Source organism: Condylura cristata, unplaced genomic scaffold, assembly GCF_000260355.1.
Source record: "Condylura cristata isolate star-nosed mole 26May11 unplaced genomic scaffold, ConCri1.0 scaffold00004, whole genome shotgun sequence".
Taxonomy (NCBI): Eukaryota; Metazoa; Chordata; class Mammalia; order Eulipotyphla; family Talpidae; genus Condylura; species Condylura cristata.
The window spans coordinates 24,130,430-24,147,203 of NW_004567105.1; the positions used below are offsets into that span (position 1 = coordinate 24,130,430).

A 16,774-nucleotide genomic window follows, 5' to 3' on the forward strand; every position below is an offset into this window, starting at 1 on the left:
AGCATAAAAGACATACATCCAAAATGAAGCAATTAATATGTAACTACATTTCATAAATTCATGTGTAAAACAAAGGAGTACTAAGGAACAGTAGATATATTTTACTATATATTCTAGATAGGTAGTCATCAATTTTAGTTTCAATGAAAATACGTATTTGCTGTTTCAATGATGAATGATCATAACTTGGTTTGTAAATGGGTGTTACTTTTAAAGACTTAGTAGTAAGGACAGTGATCAAAATGCATTTTCCAGACTCTACATATTTTTTTTTATCAGAAACAACCATTTGTTGTCATTGATTTGTTTCACTTTCAATAAAATCAGTAGTGAATATAAATGAAAGTAAATACACTATTGAATTTTATACTTTACATTGTTTTATACTGGTGGAAGTCAATTCACCTTGGAGTTCCATCAAAGGAGAAGTAATGTCATAGTCTAGACAAAGTACCAAATGTCTAAGGTGGCCCAATCATCTAGACCTAAAAAGCATGCTGAACTCAAGTACATCACTTGATTGAGGCTAAAGTAAAGAAATTTATATACTGACTCTATAGAAAGGAATTTTTCGATGACTGAGATGGTAGGAGGCAGTGACCAAGAAGGATTCTAATGTACATGATAATACAAGAGATACAAATACAGACAGAATAAACCACTTGTAGGTTCCCCGTAATGGTTGCTTGACTGTACATATGTGAACATTTTCTTATTAAAGGTAGATGATACTGGCTGGTAATAAAATTCATCTTCTTAGTTCATTAATATTTAATGTTTGAATTATTAACTATATGGTGGTCAAAATCATTTTTAGATATCAACAGTTCATTCCTTAAAATCAACAAATCACTTCCGTGTATTACTCAAAGGAGTTTTGGTATTCTGTATACATAGAAAAACCTGTAAGGATTTTTTCTTAAATTATTGTCATTAAAGATTATCATTTTCCAAGTTAGCTGACTATGATCTTTGCTGTACACTCAGGCATGAACTCCTAGAAGAAGCTCGGAGGAAAGGATTACCTTTTGCCCAGTGGGATGGACCTACTGTGGTCGCCTGGCTAGAGGTAAGAGAACTTTTTTTTTCACTTTTTATTTTTTTAATTACAACAGTTTATTTTTACATCATTTTGTACATTTTTTTTTCCATCTCAATTGTAATCCCCGCGGGTTTCCCATCACCAAGTCACCCATGTGCCATCACCATAGTCCCATGCATTTCCCTCCCCATCCCCACCCCCCCGTTTTTGATCCCATTCCCCACTCCACCCCCACAAAATGTCTCTGGTATATGGTTGTTCATTATTCTTGTTATTTTCCACCTGGTCCATTATACTCCTGCTACGAGTGAAACCATCCAGTATTTTTCTTTCTCTTTCTGGCTTATCTCACTAAGCTTGATCTTTTCCAGCTCCATCCAAGTTGCTGCAAAAGACATGTGTTTCTCTTTTTTTGGTTGCTGAGTAATATTCCATTGTATATATGTACCACATCTTTTTAATCCAGTCATCTACTTTTGGGCATTTGGGCTGCTTCCATGTTTTTCCAATTGTAAATAAAGCAGCAATAAACATAGGGTGCAGGTATATTTTTCAATCAGTGTTTTTGTGTCTTTTGGGTAGATGAGGTAAGAGAACTTTTATATCAATGAAGACTAATTTGATAGTTTTGATTCCGATCAACTAGAGACAACTTTTTGGAGTCATAGCTTTCCAATTGCCTGGAGTAGCTCTTAAAGGGAATATTTGTTTTATTTAAGGTCCAGTAACATTGCTGTGATTTTACTCAGATGTTTTCCTTAATTGTGGCAAAAGGAATCATCCAGTGGAATGAAGGAAAGTATCTCTAAAGTCTACCCTCTTCATAGCTAGAGCAAGAGTAGAAGCAGTAATGAGCCACATTCCTTTTGTTTCAAGAAAACATTAGTTCTGGTCCTAGTGTAGGTTACAAAGAAGAATCACCTGGTTAGCAGCTGCGCTACCCAAGACATTACTGCCATTCAGTTGCCTGGAGAGTTATTCCTGAATCCATTTCTTGAAACCTTGGAGGTCAGTTAGATTTAGGTACTTGGAATAAAGAAGGAAAGATCCTTTTACTTCTCTAAGGTGAATATGTTTAATGAAGCAAGAACTTCATTCATAATTCCATGCAAAACATAGGACATTGGAAAAATAAAGCAGTTCCTGAGAGTGGGGGGAAAGCAGTGACATACAGTGAGACAGGGGAGGGTATATAAAAGTAATCACAGGGCCCTCCATGATGGCGCAAGGGGTGAAAGTGGAGCGTCTTCAGTGAGAGTTGGATCCCTGGCCACAGCAGACCTCTCCTGTCTCACTTGCTGCTCCCCTCAGCAGTGTACTTCATCGATCTGCTTGTTCTACTCCCCGCTCTGTCTCTGGTGAACCCTCTCACCACCCCTGCTCCTCTGGCCTATACCCCAGTTCTGTGTGCATAAAATAACTACATCTTAAAAAAAAAAAAAAAAGACAAAATTGATCACAAAGGAACCCTTCATGCCACTTAGCAGCTGTGTTCATTGCTTCCATTTAGTTCCCTACGGTGGGCTGTTGACAATGACTGGGGTATGCCAATATCAGAACAAAGAAAAATCCAGACTTTTCTTGCCTGATAGAGCAATTAAAACCCATTATTTCAAGTAGTTTGGGAATACGAAATCACCCACTTTTGTTACCATATATCTAGAGCAAAAGAGAAATCAATGGTAAATCGAAAATCTATTTTATATTAAAATGTAGTCTGTGGCAATAGGTAAAATCATACATTCTTGGATTTATTCTTGGACTGAGTAAAAAATGTCTGCATCTTACTGCATTTTATTTTCATGCAAATAGAGAATTTTTAGCATCTTAGTGACCTGAGCTGCTTCTTTCAAAGAAGTCTTTAAAACTATTATCTAAAAATCAATTATAAGACAAACCTCTTCAGAAAGCACACCTCAAAATTAATAGCGATTCTTCCTATAGTTTCACAGCAGTGACATGAGCTGCATTTTGACAGAGCATTAGTTGATATTTTGACAAGTGATGAACAAATCTTTTCAATTAAAATAAAAGCAAATTTACTGGTATTGAAGGGCTAGGAAATGACAGGCAGTGAAGTTTGTGCTAATTAAACCTACCCTGAGCACACAGAAATTGCTCATAATGTGCTTCCTAAAGTGACTCAAATTATAAAGTGGAATAAGACATGAATGAGCCGGTGATCCAATGAGTAAGAGCTCTTACCTTTCACCTCCTTTGGCACTTCCTTGAGTGCACAGCCTAGGGCCATTAGCAGAAGTAAGTCTTATGCTTCCCACCTCTTTTATTCAGATGAAAAATGTTACAAGCCTAATGAGGGATTACATCAGTAACTGTTTGGACAAGCATTTGGGTCATATTGGCCATTGTGGAGATCCAAATACCTTAGAAGAGAGAGGGTGGAAATCATTAGGGTCCGGAAGGTCAATTTAGAAGTTTAGTTTTGAACAACTTGAGCTTATGAACTAAGAATCCAAGTCCCACTTCCTTCCTATGTATTCTTCCCTGTCAAGATAAAGTCAATCCCTGTGCCTGCTCTGCTAAGAATTATTCAGTCAGACACTGTGTTTGGGTTCCCCCCTCTCCTTCTATTTCAGTCACAGTGCTTTTTGCCCTATGGAAGCAAGTTGCCTTTTAATATGGCAGAATTTTTCAAAATAAAAAGATATTTGGGGCCCTCCCTGGTGGTGCAGCGGGTTAAGGCACTGCACTGAGGGGCTGAAGCCACTTCCGCATGAGTTCGATTCCCGCCTGCGCCAGAGGTGACCACATGGTGTGGCAGACCTCTCCTGGCCGGCCCGCTGCTCCCCTCAGCAGTGTACTTTGTAGATCTGCCTGTTCTGCTCCCCACTCTGTCTCTGTGGAACCTTTCACCACCCCTGTACCCCAGTTCTGTATGTACAAATAAATCTTAAAAAAACAAAGATATTTGTACTAATTATCAATTATCATGTAATAAATTGTTCCAAACTCAGCATTTATTTTCTTCTGGCTTCATTGAGTCAGGCATCTGCATTTGGCTTTGCTTCTTCCTCCGTTTCAAGTTACTCACAAGGCTGCAAGGTATTAGAGTGGCGCTCATCTCGAGGCCTGACTCAGAGAGAATCTACTTCCCAGCTGACTGGTGTTTTCAAGGTCATGACTCAGTTACCTCATAGTTCTTGACTGGAAACATCTGTCTTTTGCCATTTGGCAGCTCCATTCAGCTCTACAGGATATAGTAGGATATAGTGGCTGTTGACCTCCTCTACATCTGGAGCTCAGAGAGGAGAGAGAGGACACTTAAGAATGAGTGACAGTCTTTGTAGCCTAATCTGGAAAGTGACAGCCCATCAACTTTATCATAGTCTGTTCAATAGAGACGAATCACTCTGTCCCAGTCCAAAGTAAAAAAAAAGAGGATCACACCGGAAGGGGATGTCTGGAGGCAGAGACCTTGGAAATCATCTTTGAAACTACCTAAGGCAATGCCTTGCAAATAAACTTTAATCTCTTCACTTAACAAATGAGGAAATATGGTTGATATGTGGAGATGTTACATGATTCTTCAATGACAGGGAAGGGATTAGAACCTAGACTTTCTGGCCTAGCCTTCTTAACATAGTGTTTTACAAATTTGTCACTTTCCTACTTTGTCTTGTTCACGTTTTCACATTCTCACACTTTCTCTCCTTTGTTTATTTGTTCATGGCAACAAATAAAACAGCACCCAAAACTCTAGTTTGGCCTTTGAAAACCAAGATGATACTGTTTATACTGCCTCTGCTTCTTACACATAAGTAATGTTGGGGTGAAAGAGTAGAGAATTGTGTCTCACCCACAAGTATGGACACTTGAGCACTGTGTGCTGGTTCAGGTACTATGACAGTGCCTGAGAGCTGGTGTATGGCTCAGCGGTGCTGGCCAGGCACTGTGCTATCGTTCCCTGTTCTCCTAACTCAAATATTATCACAGAAAAATCACAAAATTGAAATACCTAGTTTCTAGGGTGCTGCTCATTTTGTTGTTCTCTTTAGCTAAAGTTTCCCCATATGTTTACAACGTTAGGCTCTTCCATTAACACATTATTTCACTCTGCAAAAAGAGTGTTCATATAGTTCACACAGCTGTCACATGGTGTAGAGATGTGTGAAATGTGGCTTAGCTACACTGCATACTTTGATCAAAATCACATGACTGGAGATGGTAGAACTGTTTCTGTGACAAAAATTCAAAGGAGAATTATACATTAAAACCACTCATTAAACAAATGTTGAATGAGCCTTTACCAAATCCAACTTGTAGAAATTCTTCTTGTTCTTAAATCCAAAGGGAGCGTGGGAACTTGGTGCAATGCAGCTGTTACTTTTAAGCATAATAATATATTTTAGTTGCTAAACTGCAGACCCTAGAGATTTGATTTCATACCTTTATTTCCTCACTGCCTACATGATATTCTTTTAAAGGTTTATTTGTTTTAGCATACAGAACTATAGTACAGGCCAGAGGTGAAGAGGTGGTGAGAGGCTTCACCAGAGACAGAACGGGGAGCAGAACAATCAGATCTATGAAGTACACTGCTGAGGCAAGCAGCGGATGAGACAGCAGGCTTGCTGTGCCATGTGGGTCACCTCCCTGGCCAGGGATGGAACTTGAAGTGGCTGTGGACAGCTTCATAGTCGTGAGACTTAACCCCTTCTGCCACCACAAGGCTCTAGATGATATTTTTGAATAAATTGCATACTATCTCTATACATTTATCTTCTTCTGAGAAAATAATAGCATCTTTCTCATGAGGTTTTGGTAATTAATGCTTCATAAATACATGACCCTTAAAATGATGCCTAATACATAAGAGACACTAAAATGTTAACCGTTACGATAATATCTGTGTGTATCCCCCTCCCCCTCCAACAGCTATGGCTTGGGATGCCTGCTTGGTACGTGGCAGCCTGTAGAGCCAACGTGAAGAGCGGTGCCATCATGTCTGCATTATCGGACACTGAGATCCAGAGAGAAATTGGAATCAGCAACCCTCTTCATCGCTTAAAGCTCCGATTAGCAATCCAGGAGATGGTGTCACTAACAAGTCCTTCAGCGCCTCCAACTTCCAGGACCGTGAGTCAATTTATGCTCCTTCCCCCTCACAGTACTACAAAAAATAGCAGCTCTCTAATTCCACACAGCAGAATTGCAGCAGCTCTCATTTCAGTGTCAGCACAAATTATTCTGAAGAGACTTGGCTTGCTCTTCATTAACATTGCTGCTATTTTGAATAGGTTTCTACTGAAGAACTGTAGTTCGTATCAGACTTGAAGGCTGCAACCAAGACAGACTTGAATTAGCCTCTCAAATTTAAGGGATATTCCCCCTCAAATAAGACCCCCTAGTCCATTCTTTTCAGGATGTTCCTTTCATTTTTTTTATCTCAGGAGGTAAGCCTAAGCATCACTGCTTTCTGAAGATGCAATGCTTCCTTCTTTACTTGGTTAGCAGTTTTCGTAATTATCAAAGTCCGCCAACACTTGATATTTTATAAATACCAAGTGGAATGTCTTCCTTCAAAATCTGTTTCTCAATGAAAAATCTTCAATGCTATCATAATTTTGTCTGTATCTTAATTTAGAAAGGACAAGAAAGAAAAAAAAAGCAATGTCAAATGACAAATTCAAACACTAAGGAAAAAAAATGCCAAAACACTATTTGATTTTCTCTTTATTTCAGAGCTAAGTTATAGCTTTCATTGTAAAGGGTATAATTCCCAATGCTAACTGGATCTCTCTGATCCATGTTTTTATAGAAGGTAACATTTTGGAAGAGTGAGATAAATTTGAGTAGTGGGGGAAAAATAAGTACTGTTACGTAATTGTACTTTTCAGGTACAAAAGTAAACTGGTCTGAAGTGGCTTCAGATATTTTACTTCATTTTTGTTGTATCTGCTTTATAATTCTTTCCTATAAACTAGATTCTAATGCTAGAAATACAAGGTCAAACTTTAAGAGATCTTATTTTTATTTTTTGTATAATCCAGTTTAACTTTCTACCTTAAAAAACATGCAGGGAAAACACACAACTTAACAAAATCTTATGTATCACATTCTTTTTTAATTTATATAAATTTCTGCTATAGTTTAAAAATTTCAGAATATGTTTAAAATAAAACTGTGCAGCCTATTTAGGTAATTATGAACTGAATTAAAATCTGATAATGAATTTTCTAAATAATTTCCAACTCAGAGAGAAGTATTGTGATCAGTTTATATCAACCCTCACCCCCAAGAGCAAATATAAACAAAGATATTAAAACTTATTAAACTTGCAAAACTGTCTTAACTATAGGATGAAAAATAGAATACTTCTTGTTATCTCTGTTTACCCTCTTAGTACATGTCTTAATGAAACATACAGTACGGTTATTTTTTCTAGAAATATCTAAGACAATTGAATAAGCTTAACTAGCAAACTATTAAATGTGAGTGTATACTGTTGTTTAAAAAAAAAAGTCTAATGTGAAGAGGGCTTATGAGGTGCTTCCTCATCTAGTCTCAGCTCACGCCAGGGTTTCATTTCCTTAGTTTAGCATCACACAGAAACTTCATTTCCCAAGCTTTTATGCTCTTGGTTGACTATGAACTTTTGGAGTTACTCTTTCCCTTGACTCCAACATTCTTTCCACTCAAGGATCATTATCCCTCCCCACTCATCCTTTGTCTCTTGACTCCTTAAATGTCCTTCCTCTGAAATTCTTTTGCTAAGTCCCTGAATCTGAGTATGTTCCCTTCCTGAGTTACACTCTGTACAGATAAAAACCTTTTGATGATAATATCCTTTTTATTTATCCCACAGTAGTTCAAGAAAGAATATTATAAGGCTTTCCATAGTCTCCATGCCTCAACTCAGTACCTGGACATTTCAATTTCTTTTCTTGTCTTGAACAAAGTTGTAACTCGGTGATAGTTTTGTTTTTTGTTTTTTGTTTTTTAAGTTTTCTCTGTATCTGATCTTTCCAAATAATTCAATTAATTGGTTCATGAAATACATTTTATTTATTTTTCTGTTGCCTAATTTAAAAAAATAGCACTGTGGAAATAAATAGGGTTGAGTACCTATAATTCAGCAATATTGATCAGAAATGTAATAAAAAGATAGGTGTCCATGGTCACAGTGGGCAGAAAGACAGCATTTATTTAAGCACAAAACTTATTTGGGCTGAAATAGTTTGACAAAATTTCTAATGAACTTGTAGGAATAACCTACATCCCTGGTTCTTGTTTGACAATAATCTTTAACAATACCCTTTCCTTGTAGACTAAGGTAAGGCTACCTTAAGCATTACATTTAAGGTGATGCTCACTGTCGAGTGACCTACTTGCACTCGTGTGACCCTGAAAGTGAGTGCTTCCTTAAATTCACTAAAGTACTTACCAGCCTCCCTGTCCCTCTCTCAGCATATGTAACATATTATAATTTAAACTTCTCAGTCATTGTTCCAGTGTGAAGAATGTAGCTTTCATTCACTTATCAAAGGTAGAATCTAAAATTGAGAGATTTATGAAATATCTTAGGAATAGTAACTGAGGAACTCTGCTAGAACTCAAGCCTCTTGATAACAATTTGTTAAATTTCCAGATAGTTGAAATTTTATAAATGTTCTGTTAGACTCAGACGGTTGTAGCCACTGGTTTTCTGTGTCCAGTTTGGAAATTGGAGATTACATCATGGAGAGCCAAGAGTAGCAAGTAGATGATTTTCAGAGGTTCTAAGAGGATTGCAAGCAAATTGATGCATGTCTTTTAGGGTTGTCTTCCCATGATACCTTTTGTACTCTTTTTATCTTTTGATACAAAGAATCAAGGGCCTTATCTCTTTTAGTTATTCAAAGCCTCTCACTCAAGCTATTCTCTAAGATAAACTCATCCTTGAAGCTTGTATGTTCTAAATCACCTTTCACAAAGGATTAAAAGTTTGATCCTTTAAAGTGGCAGTAGAAAGAAAGAAATCTGAATAGTTAACTTACTACATAAAGGTTTACTTTAAAAAATAAATTTATTAAAGCCTTGACTAATATCTAAAGGGTTGAGTTTTGTCTTAAGATTTTATGGGTTACTTCTCAAAATTCTAGAGGAAGTAGTGTTCCTCATAAGTAAAAGTGCAGGTTAGTAGCAGGTGAACTACTAACAGACAACTTTGAAAAGTTTGCAAACTATACTCCAGAAAATTGTCCTGAGTATGTACCTGTCTTGATTATAAAGATGCAGAGCAGAAACATAGTGTTTAATATCTTGCCTATCCCAGAATATGGTGATATACTGGAAAATATAGATTTTAGATTCTATGAAAGAAATTACATACATATGTAATGGTCACATTTGCCCAGAAGAAGGAAAATAGTATTTCCATTTACAATCAATGAGAGGTTGCATTATAAAACAAGAGTGGCCTTAACGAATTTCCTCTTAAGTAACCATCACTGAAGTACAACCGTTCATTCTAAGCTTTTGATCACTAGGTGTAAAGAGAAAGTGGCAACTAAGTGTAAAATTATTTTTAGCATAGTATATAACTCCAAATAAATAAGTAAATAAAAGAATTATCTTCCAAATGCTGTATGACTCATATGTTCCTATTTATGATTTATAGTAAGCATTATTCCCCAAAACTAGTGGAGAGGAGGGTTTTTAATGAAATGAATTAGTCCTATATTCTAAATATATTTTTACAAGTATAGAGATTTTTATTTATAGGAAAATATATTCATATATACTCTAGAAAGAATAAGACATCTGTTATGGGAATATATATTCATATGTACTCTAGAAAGAATAAGACATCTGTACATATATATGATACCTATCCTTTGAGATTTTTGTGTCCATTCGATTTACTTGTAGATATGATACTATTCAATTTTCTTACATTGTTCAACTGAATGTGTGTTAATTTTCTTATATATGAGATTTGTTCAAAAAATTTCCCTGTGAAATGGCAGAATTTGGTGGGAAATGGTTCCCAGAAGCCTTCTCCATCAACAATAGGTCTAATTTGTATGTTACTAAGTAGATTTTGGTTTAGAAATTACACAATAATAAAATGAAATAGAAAAATATCATGGGGCTTTTTTTAAATTTAGATATCAAATGAGACTTCCTAGAATAATAGTGCAAGCTACAAGGAAAATTTATGTTTATGCCATACCCTTCTTTATATAACAGTAAGGGGTATTGCTGAAAAATTAGGAACTCTGATCTCTGAAATTTTTGATCTCTGTATTTAGTGAGACTAGAAAAATATAATTACACAAAATCAAAAATAGCATTTTGTTTCATTCTCATCTATAAGAATACAGGAAAAAACATGCTTACTCAATTATGAAAGGAAGACACCATTTGGGAAAATCTGACATTTCCAGACATAGTACGACAGTGTTTTCAGTCCTATGTTGTTAGCCAGTTTTCCTCTTTCTGTGGACACTGCAAGGTCAGAATTATGTGAATGAAATGTTGGTAATACACAGTATACATGTGCCTTTGTTTGCCAAAGAAAAAACCGTATTCTTTTCAGATTAAATTTACTCTGGTATGCATAATAATTAAAAAATGCTTCTAATAGCTACGTATGTTTGAAACACAAACTGATTTTTTTAGTGATTTGTAATCACAGAAGTAACATTTGCAGTCTATCCCACCATGCCTCATTCCATGTAATCTTTTTAAGTGGTAAAAAAGGGAACATTGGCCAACCAGCCACGCGGTCTCTCTGGGATGCGCTGTATGGAGCCCAGAGCTGTTGTGTTGCTGTTAACTTATGGTGGTGCTGCCTTTCTTCTTTACCACTGCTTCCCTCCTATGGATCCTCTGCTTTCCCTCTGGGCCTCCTCACTAGCCTTCAGGCAACGTTTGGGTGACCCATGAAGAAATGGAAAATCTCGCAGCTCCAGCAAAAACGGTTAGTCTCTATGGCCTTGTTGAACATGAAGTAAAGTTATTTGACTGCTATTTGCTTTATACTCAATCAGAACAGTGGTGTCTGTGCACATAGTGATATGAAGTGCCAGATTGTCAACATGTGGTTAATAGAGTAAGTGTTTATCAGATGCACATAATCAAGAATTTGATCAAACTTACTCATTTTGCAGCAATGGAAATGTTACTTGTAATAGGCATGGTCACAATGCATATTACTAATTCCAATTTAACTTAGAATAGAAAAATTTAGAACAACCACACATTTTTGGTATACTCCTTTAGTTTGTTGTACATTATCACTTCAGGCGCAGAATTATCAAGAAGAAATACGCTTTCTTGATTTGGTTTTAAAAGCCCTGTGCTTAAAAAAAAAAAAAACTGTATCTAATTGTTAATTGTCAGTTTTTTTAAAATACAATGTACTTTAGAGTTACAGTAAAAGTAACAATGTTAGGCATGTTGTGCATTTATTCTAAGTAACATCTTTTTAATTAAATGACCTTTGTTTTATTCCTGTTAGAAGTATTAACTACTTAGAAGTATATGATGAGAGTAAAAATGTCAATGTTGAGTATAGTGGCATTTCTAGCTTAGTTTTATTGTGGTTGGTTTTAGTCTTGTTAGTTTTGGTTTTTGTTCTCTGTTGAAATATATTTGATTGCCAGAGAGCTTTATTAGAAGGATATAGTTCCTTTATATATTCCATCAGTTTATTTTATGTAAGATTTCAATATTGCATGTGTGTGTGTGCGTACATTTGTGAACATGTTTATTTGTATATATATATATATATATATATATATATTCAGAATTTCTTATTAAGCTCCAGCATTAGGGAAATTACCCACTTAAGAATTAAAAGGGGTCTCTGTAATGACAAGAACAATTGTACAATGAAAATCCCCTATGTCATGTATGTGTCTAATAGATGAATTAGAAACAGTGTAGTTACCCTAGAACTGCTGACTTATTGTCCATCTAAGTAAGAATCCATGTCTTAATCTACCAGTATCATAATTAACATTTTAATAACAATTTTGCTTCTGTTAGAAAAAATTTACTGTCTTCAGCTGAGATTAATTTGTATTTATCTGCTTTATTAATCATTCCCTGATGCTAACACAGAAAGAATCTGAGGAAGGAAGCTGGGCCCAGGTAGGAAATCCATACACTTTAAGACTTGCATTTAGTAGGTTATGAGGATATGGAATAAGAGGTTGTTATATGTCATAATAGAAATTTTCACTTAGTTTAAGATTAGGCTAAGATATATACATAAATATATTATGTTTAATGCTGCATGTGTATTTTAAATCACCATATTTTGCAAATGAGATGATTATCACTTTATATTTGGTCTCTTTTGAAAGAGTCATTTCCTTTCTTCTTCAAAAGAACTACAACTTAAATTTCTCTGAAATTACCTCTGGCTATTTTTAATCAGGAATTATTCATGTTGGCTGTGAGGGGGAGTGAACATATAAACAGTTTGGAATCTGATGCCTACTATCAGAGGTTTGGAATTTGGGGGGACATGCCAGCACTGTGACTACAAGCAGGAGTCAGTCCCAGTTATTGCATACAATATGAGACAAGTTCCTCTATTTTGAACAAACAAGTTTGTGAGGAAGCTGTGTGTTTTTCAGCATTTTTGCTTTTTTTTGACCAAAAGAACATGAGTAGTATTCAATGTGATTCAAACCTTTGATTCTAAGGAAAATCTTAATGTTGTAATAAAACAAATATTATAAAATAAATGTAATAGCATACAAGCTATAATATAATATAAATGTGAAATATAATACGTAGAATGTTTAAATAGTTAAGCAGTTGCAGATTAGGTTTGCATCATTTTGGTAAGAATTTTAACATTTGAAGAACAAAGAAAGAAGGGGAACACCTAGATCTTCACTAGAAATCTAGTTTAGTTAGAATTTTGAATTTGTTATTTGAAAAGGGACTTAATAGAAAGACACTAAAATCTTTGTAATATTGTTTTAGAGGTGATGATAATTTTGGTTTTCATTTTGGCTGTGAAGAATATTTGTTTGGTAGAATTAGTTCATATAGTTATATTAAAGTGTTTGTTTATTTGTACTAGTTATTTTTTTAATCATGCCCTACTTCTTTAAGTAGAGTTTATGTTGATGGATTTCTGAAAAAGAATTATTCTCCCCACTGATCTTATGGAATGCTGACCGTATACATTACTAGGTCACAATAATATCCATTTAAGTTCTCCCTTCTCTATTTGTTTCCTGAGATCTTTATTTGTAAGTCAGGATTTGCCATTACACCATATCAATAGTAACTGTAGCATTAAAGTAGGAAAAAGTGGAGTTTAATTTAAATTAAATCAATCTACTGATATGAATACCCTTTATTTGCAGCAATTATTTTATGCCATTAATTCTACTTTTTTCATAAAAATACCTATTGGTGTAAAAGTCACTTGATGTAAATTTTGGTTTTTGAGACTATACGGTGAATATAATAATTTTTATTGGTAAATATCTTGAACCTGTATCCAGAATTCTATCATTTTATTCCATCACTTTGATTTACAAGTCCTCAAAGACTAAATATTTTTCTGTTTCCTTTCATCATTGTGATTAAATATCAGTTATATCATGGGCATTTCTAATATCCTCCAATTACAATCTCATTTTATTGGTTAAGAAACTTGACTGCTATAAAACAATTCTAGTGTCCGGTTTTTCTACAGACCCTGGCATATGGAGATATGAACCATGAGTGGATTGGAAATGAATGGCTTCCTAGCCTGGGGTTACCTCAATACAGAAGTTATTTTATGGAGTGCTTGGTAGATGCAAGAATGTTAGATCATCTAACAAAAAAAGATCTCCGTGTGCATTTAAAAATGGTGGATAGCTTCCATCGGTAGGTTCTTTCCAAATAATTAAAGTGAAACAAAAAATAATGTATGTATTACTAAAACAAAAATAGATGTTCAGGAAATAGAGCAAATGTCCTATTTAAAACATCTGCACATTTAATTACTATCGATAAGACAGCAAAAGCAGTGGAAAAGTGAAATTAATGATATCTATCTTGGATAAGAGAATTTATAGATGTTTTCTTATGTTTTAATATTGTTATCATAATGAATAAACATTTGCCTTGTTAAGTGTGCATTTTTCTCATTCAGAGAGGTATAGATTCTAGGGTGAATGATTTCTACCCAATGGAAAAAACACAACTTTATGTCATTCTCTGAGGCATATACATTGTGAAATAGTGAGTTTCCTATTGCTGAACATTTAGGCCCTCAAACACCACGTGGTTACATTAGACTTTGAAATACTAGAATATTTGATGACATAATTCCTGACTCCCATTCACTAGGTTGACTTTTAATCGCTATTATTTTAGTAGAAATGACAAATACAATAAACAAGTTTTCCTTTTTAAAAAATAAAAATTGTTCAAATGGCAGGGCTCTTACTTGTTCTGGGATGTATGTAAGCTTGTCTCTAGTGTATGTCTGCTTCTGACTTACGCAGCTAATACCTGTCTGCATATTACATTCCATTGTCTTTTCAGCCCAGTTTCCATCTCACACATGTTGTCATACATATATTCTCTTCATAGCACAGTCTGTTTTTCTCTATAAAACTTGGCAGAAATGAACCATTGGTTTCACCCCAAGATGCCTTGGTTATTTATCAGAATAACTGATATCCCATTGAATTAGCTTCCTGGGGCTGTCATAAAGTATTATAAACTGGATGTCTTATAAACAGAAATTTATTTTCCCATAGCTACTGAATTTAAAAATGCAAGATCAAGATGTTAGCAGGATTGGTTTTTCTCCTTGGCTTGGGTTGGTACCCTCACCATGGATTCGGGTACTCTTTCTCCTCTGTGTGCATGTCCGTGACTTCTCTGTGTGTGCAAATTTCCTCTTCCAGGGATGCCAGTCAGGCTGATTTAAAATAGACCTACTGCCTTATTTTAATGTGATTCCCTCCTTGCAGCCACTCTCTCCAAATACAGTCACATGCTGAAATATGTGGAGTTATGCCTCAACATATGAATCTTGGGGAACAAAATTCAAGCCATACAAGCACCCTCTTAAATGTGGATTGTTTTCCAATTTCCTCAGACTCTGAGTCATTGAGTGCAACATTTTTTTTTCCTTAAAAATGCATAGTTTAGGGATCTCCCTGGTGGTGCAGCAGGTTAAAGCACAGCACTAAGAAGCTAAAGCCACCTCAGCATGAGTTCAGTCCCCATCCCAAAGGTGAACCACAAGGCGCAGCAGACCTCTCCTGACCCACTCACTGCTTCCCTCAGCAGTGTACTTTGTCAGTTGGCCTGTTCTGCTATCTCTGTTCACTCTGTCTCTGGTGAATCCTCTCATCGCCCCTGCACCTCTGGCTTGTACCCCAGTTCTCTATGAATAAATAAATCTTGAAAAAATTGCATAATTTAGAAAAGCATCTAACACCTCTGTGTCCAGTGTCTATATTTATAAATGCTTAAGACACTGATTATTGTTGTTCTTTACTTATGACACCTAGATATTCTTTTTTCTTACAATAGTCTCCCACTGTATAGCATCACCAAGTGTTCTCATTTTGGGGCACCTCTGATATCTGGGTTTTCTTTTCATGCTCATTTTAGTTGCCCTTACTGTGATCCCTATTTTGGCAGTATTGATACCTTAATTAATTGTCTTGCCCCCTAAGATTACCTATTTACTCATGTCTTATATGGGTACCAAATTATGCTTCCTTAGGCAAAAACTTCAACTTTAATTTCTTTCTTCTGTGAAAACTGTCCTAGTGATGAATACACTTTCATGTATTCCCACCTAGACCAAAGGAAAGGCTTTCCTTAGTAAAATTCAAGTCTTCATATGTAATCATATTTCTCTTTATTTCCTAACATAAATGTTCAGCTCTAGATTTGCATTTCACTATCACCACACTTGTAACAGTTCATCTTCAATTTTATGTTTCTGATACTTACTCCATTTTCTTTAATATCCTTTTTGCTAAATTATCCTGTAAGGATCCTTTTTCTGCTCTCCCACAATGCCCTTCCACACAGTCAGCTGACTTGTTCCTTTCATATACTTCCTTATTTTAGAGGCACTGGTTTATTCATTATAGTATTTAATTATTTTATTACTTGACTAATTCAAGTTGCTATGTTATTTTTCTTATAAATTTAGGGGAAAGATAGCAATTTCCTATACATTCCTCTCTAAATTCTTAATTGCAACTCTAAAATCTTTTCAACTGAGTCAAATATACCTTAGTCTGAAGATAATGTAGAAATAGCTGACTAGAAGAGTCATATGGGTACACATGATTCATGATTCTTCTCATCACTATGCTTTCTCATATTCAAAATAGTTTTCTTTTATTCTCTAGAGCAGTATGTGCTTAGAATAAGTATGATTTTATTTCTTATCAGTGTTTAAAGATTAAATTTTAAATATAATGTATTAACCTTTTACCCAAAGACATTATACATAGTATTGACTATACTTTATCAAAAACATTCATCTGCTAAGTAAATTCATTGTGTTTTTCTTTTAAAAATATAATGACAGAACAAGTTTACAGTATGGAATTATGTGCTTAAAAAGGTTAAATTATGACAGAAAAGAATTAGAAAGAAGACGAGAAGCAAGTCAACATGAAATAAAAGGTAATTAATGTCTCTTTCTCTCATAAGAAATGCCTTTCTCTGGGGGGTCTTAGCTTTCACTTTTATGAAACTAAAGTATTACAAAGGTCATTGAATAACAAAGTA

At 35.1% G+C, this 16,774-nt stretch overlaps 1 protein-coding gene across 13 annotated transcripts in view; it reads left to right on the forward strand.

The window, feature by feature from the left end:
- The window catches only part of PPFIA2 (protein tyrosine phosphatase, receptor type, f polypeptide (PTPRF), interacting protein (liprin), alpha 2), a 339,529-nt gene that overhangs the window by 307,862 nt on the left and 14,893 nt on the right, over positions 1-16,774 (forward strand). For 9 of the 13 annotated variants that reach the window (XM_004675845.1, XM_012720376.1, XM_004675847.1 and 6 more), the window contains 6 exons: positions 988-1,069; positions 5,939-6,139; positions 10,905-10,967; positions 12,113-12,142; positions 13,695-13,888; positions 16,572-16,669. In XM_004675845.1, the coding sequence (XP_004675902.1) occupies positions 988-1,069; positions 5,939-6,139; positions 10,905-10,967; positions 12,113-12,142; positions 13,695-13,888; positions 16,572-16,669 (668 nt within the window). The remainder of the gene's footprint in view (positions 1-987; positions 1,070-5,938; positions 6,140-10,904; positions 10,968-12,112; positions 12,143-13,694; positions 13,889-16,571; positions 16,670-16,774) is intronic. The other 4 variants (XM_012720377.1, XM_012720378.1, XM_012720382.1 and 1 more) reach the window with 1 other exon arrangement.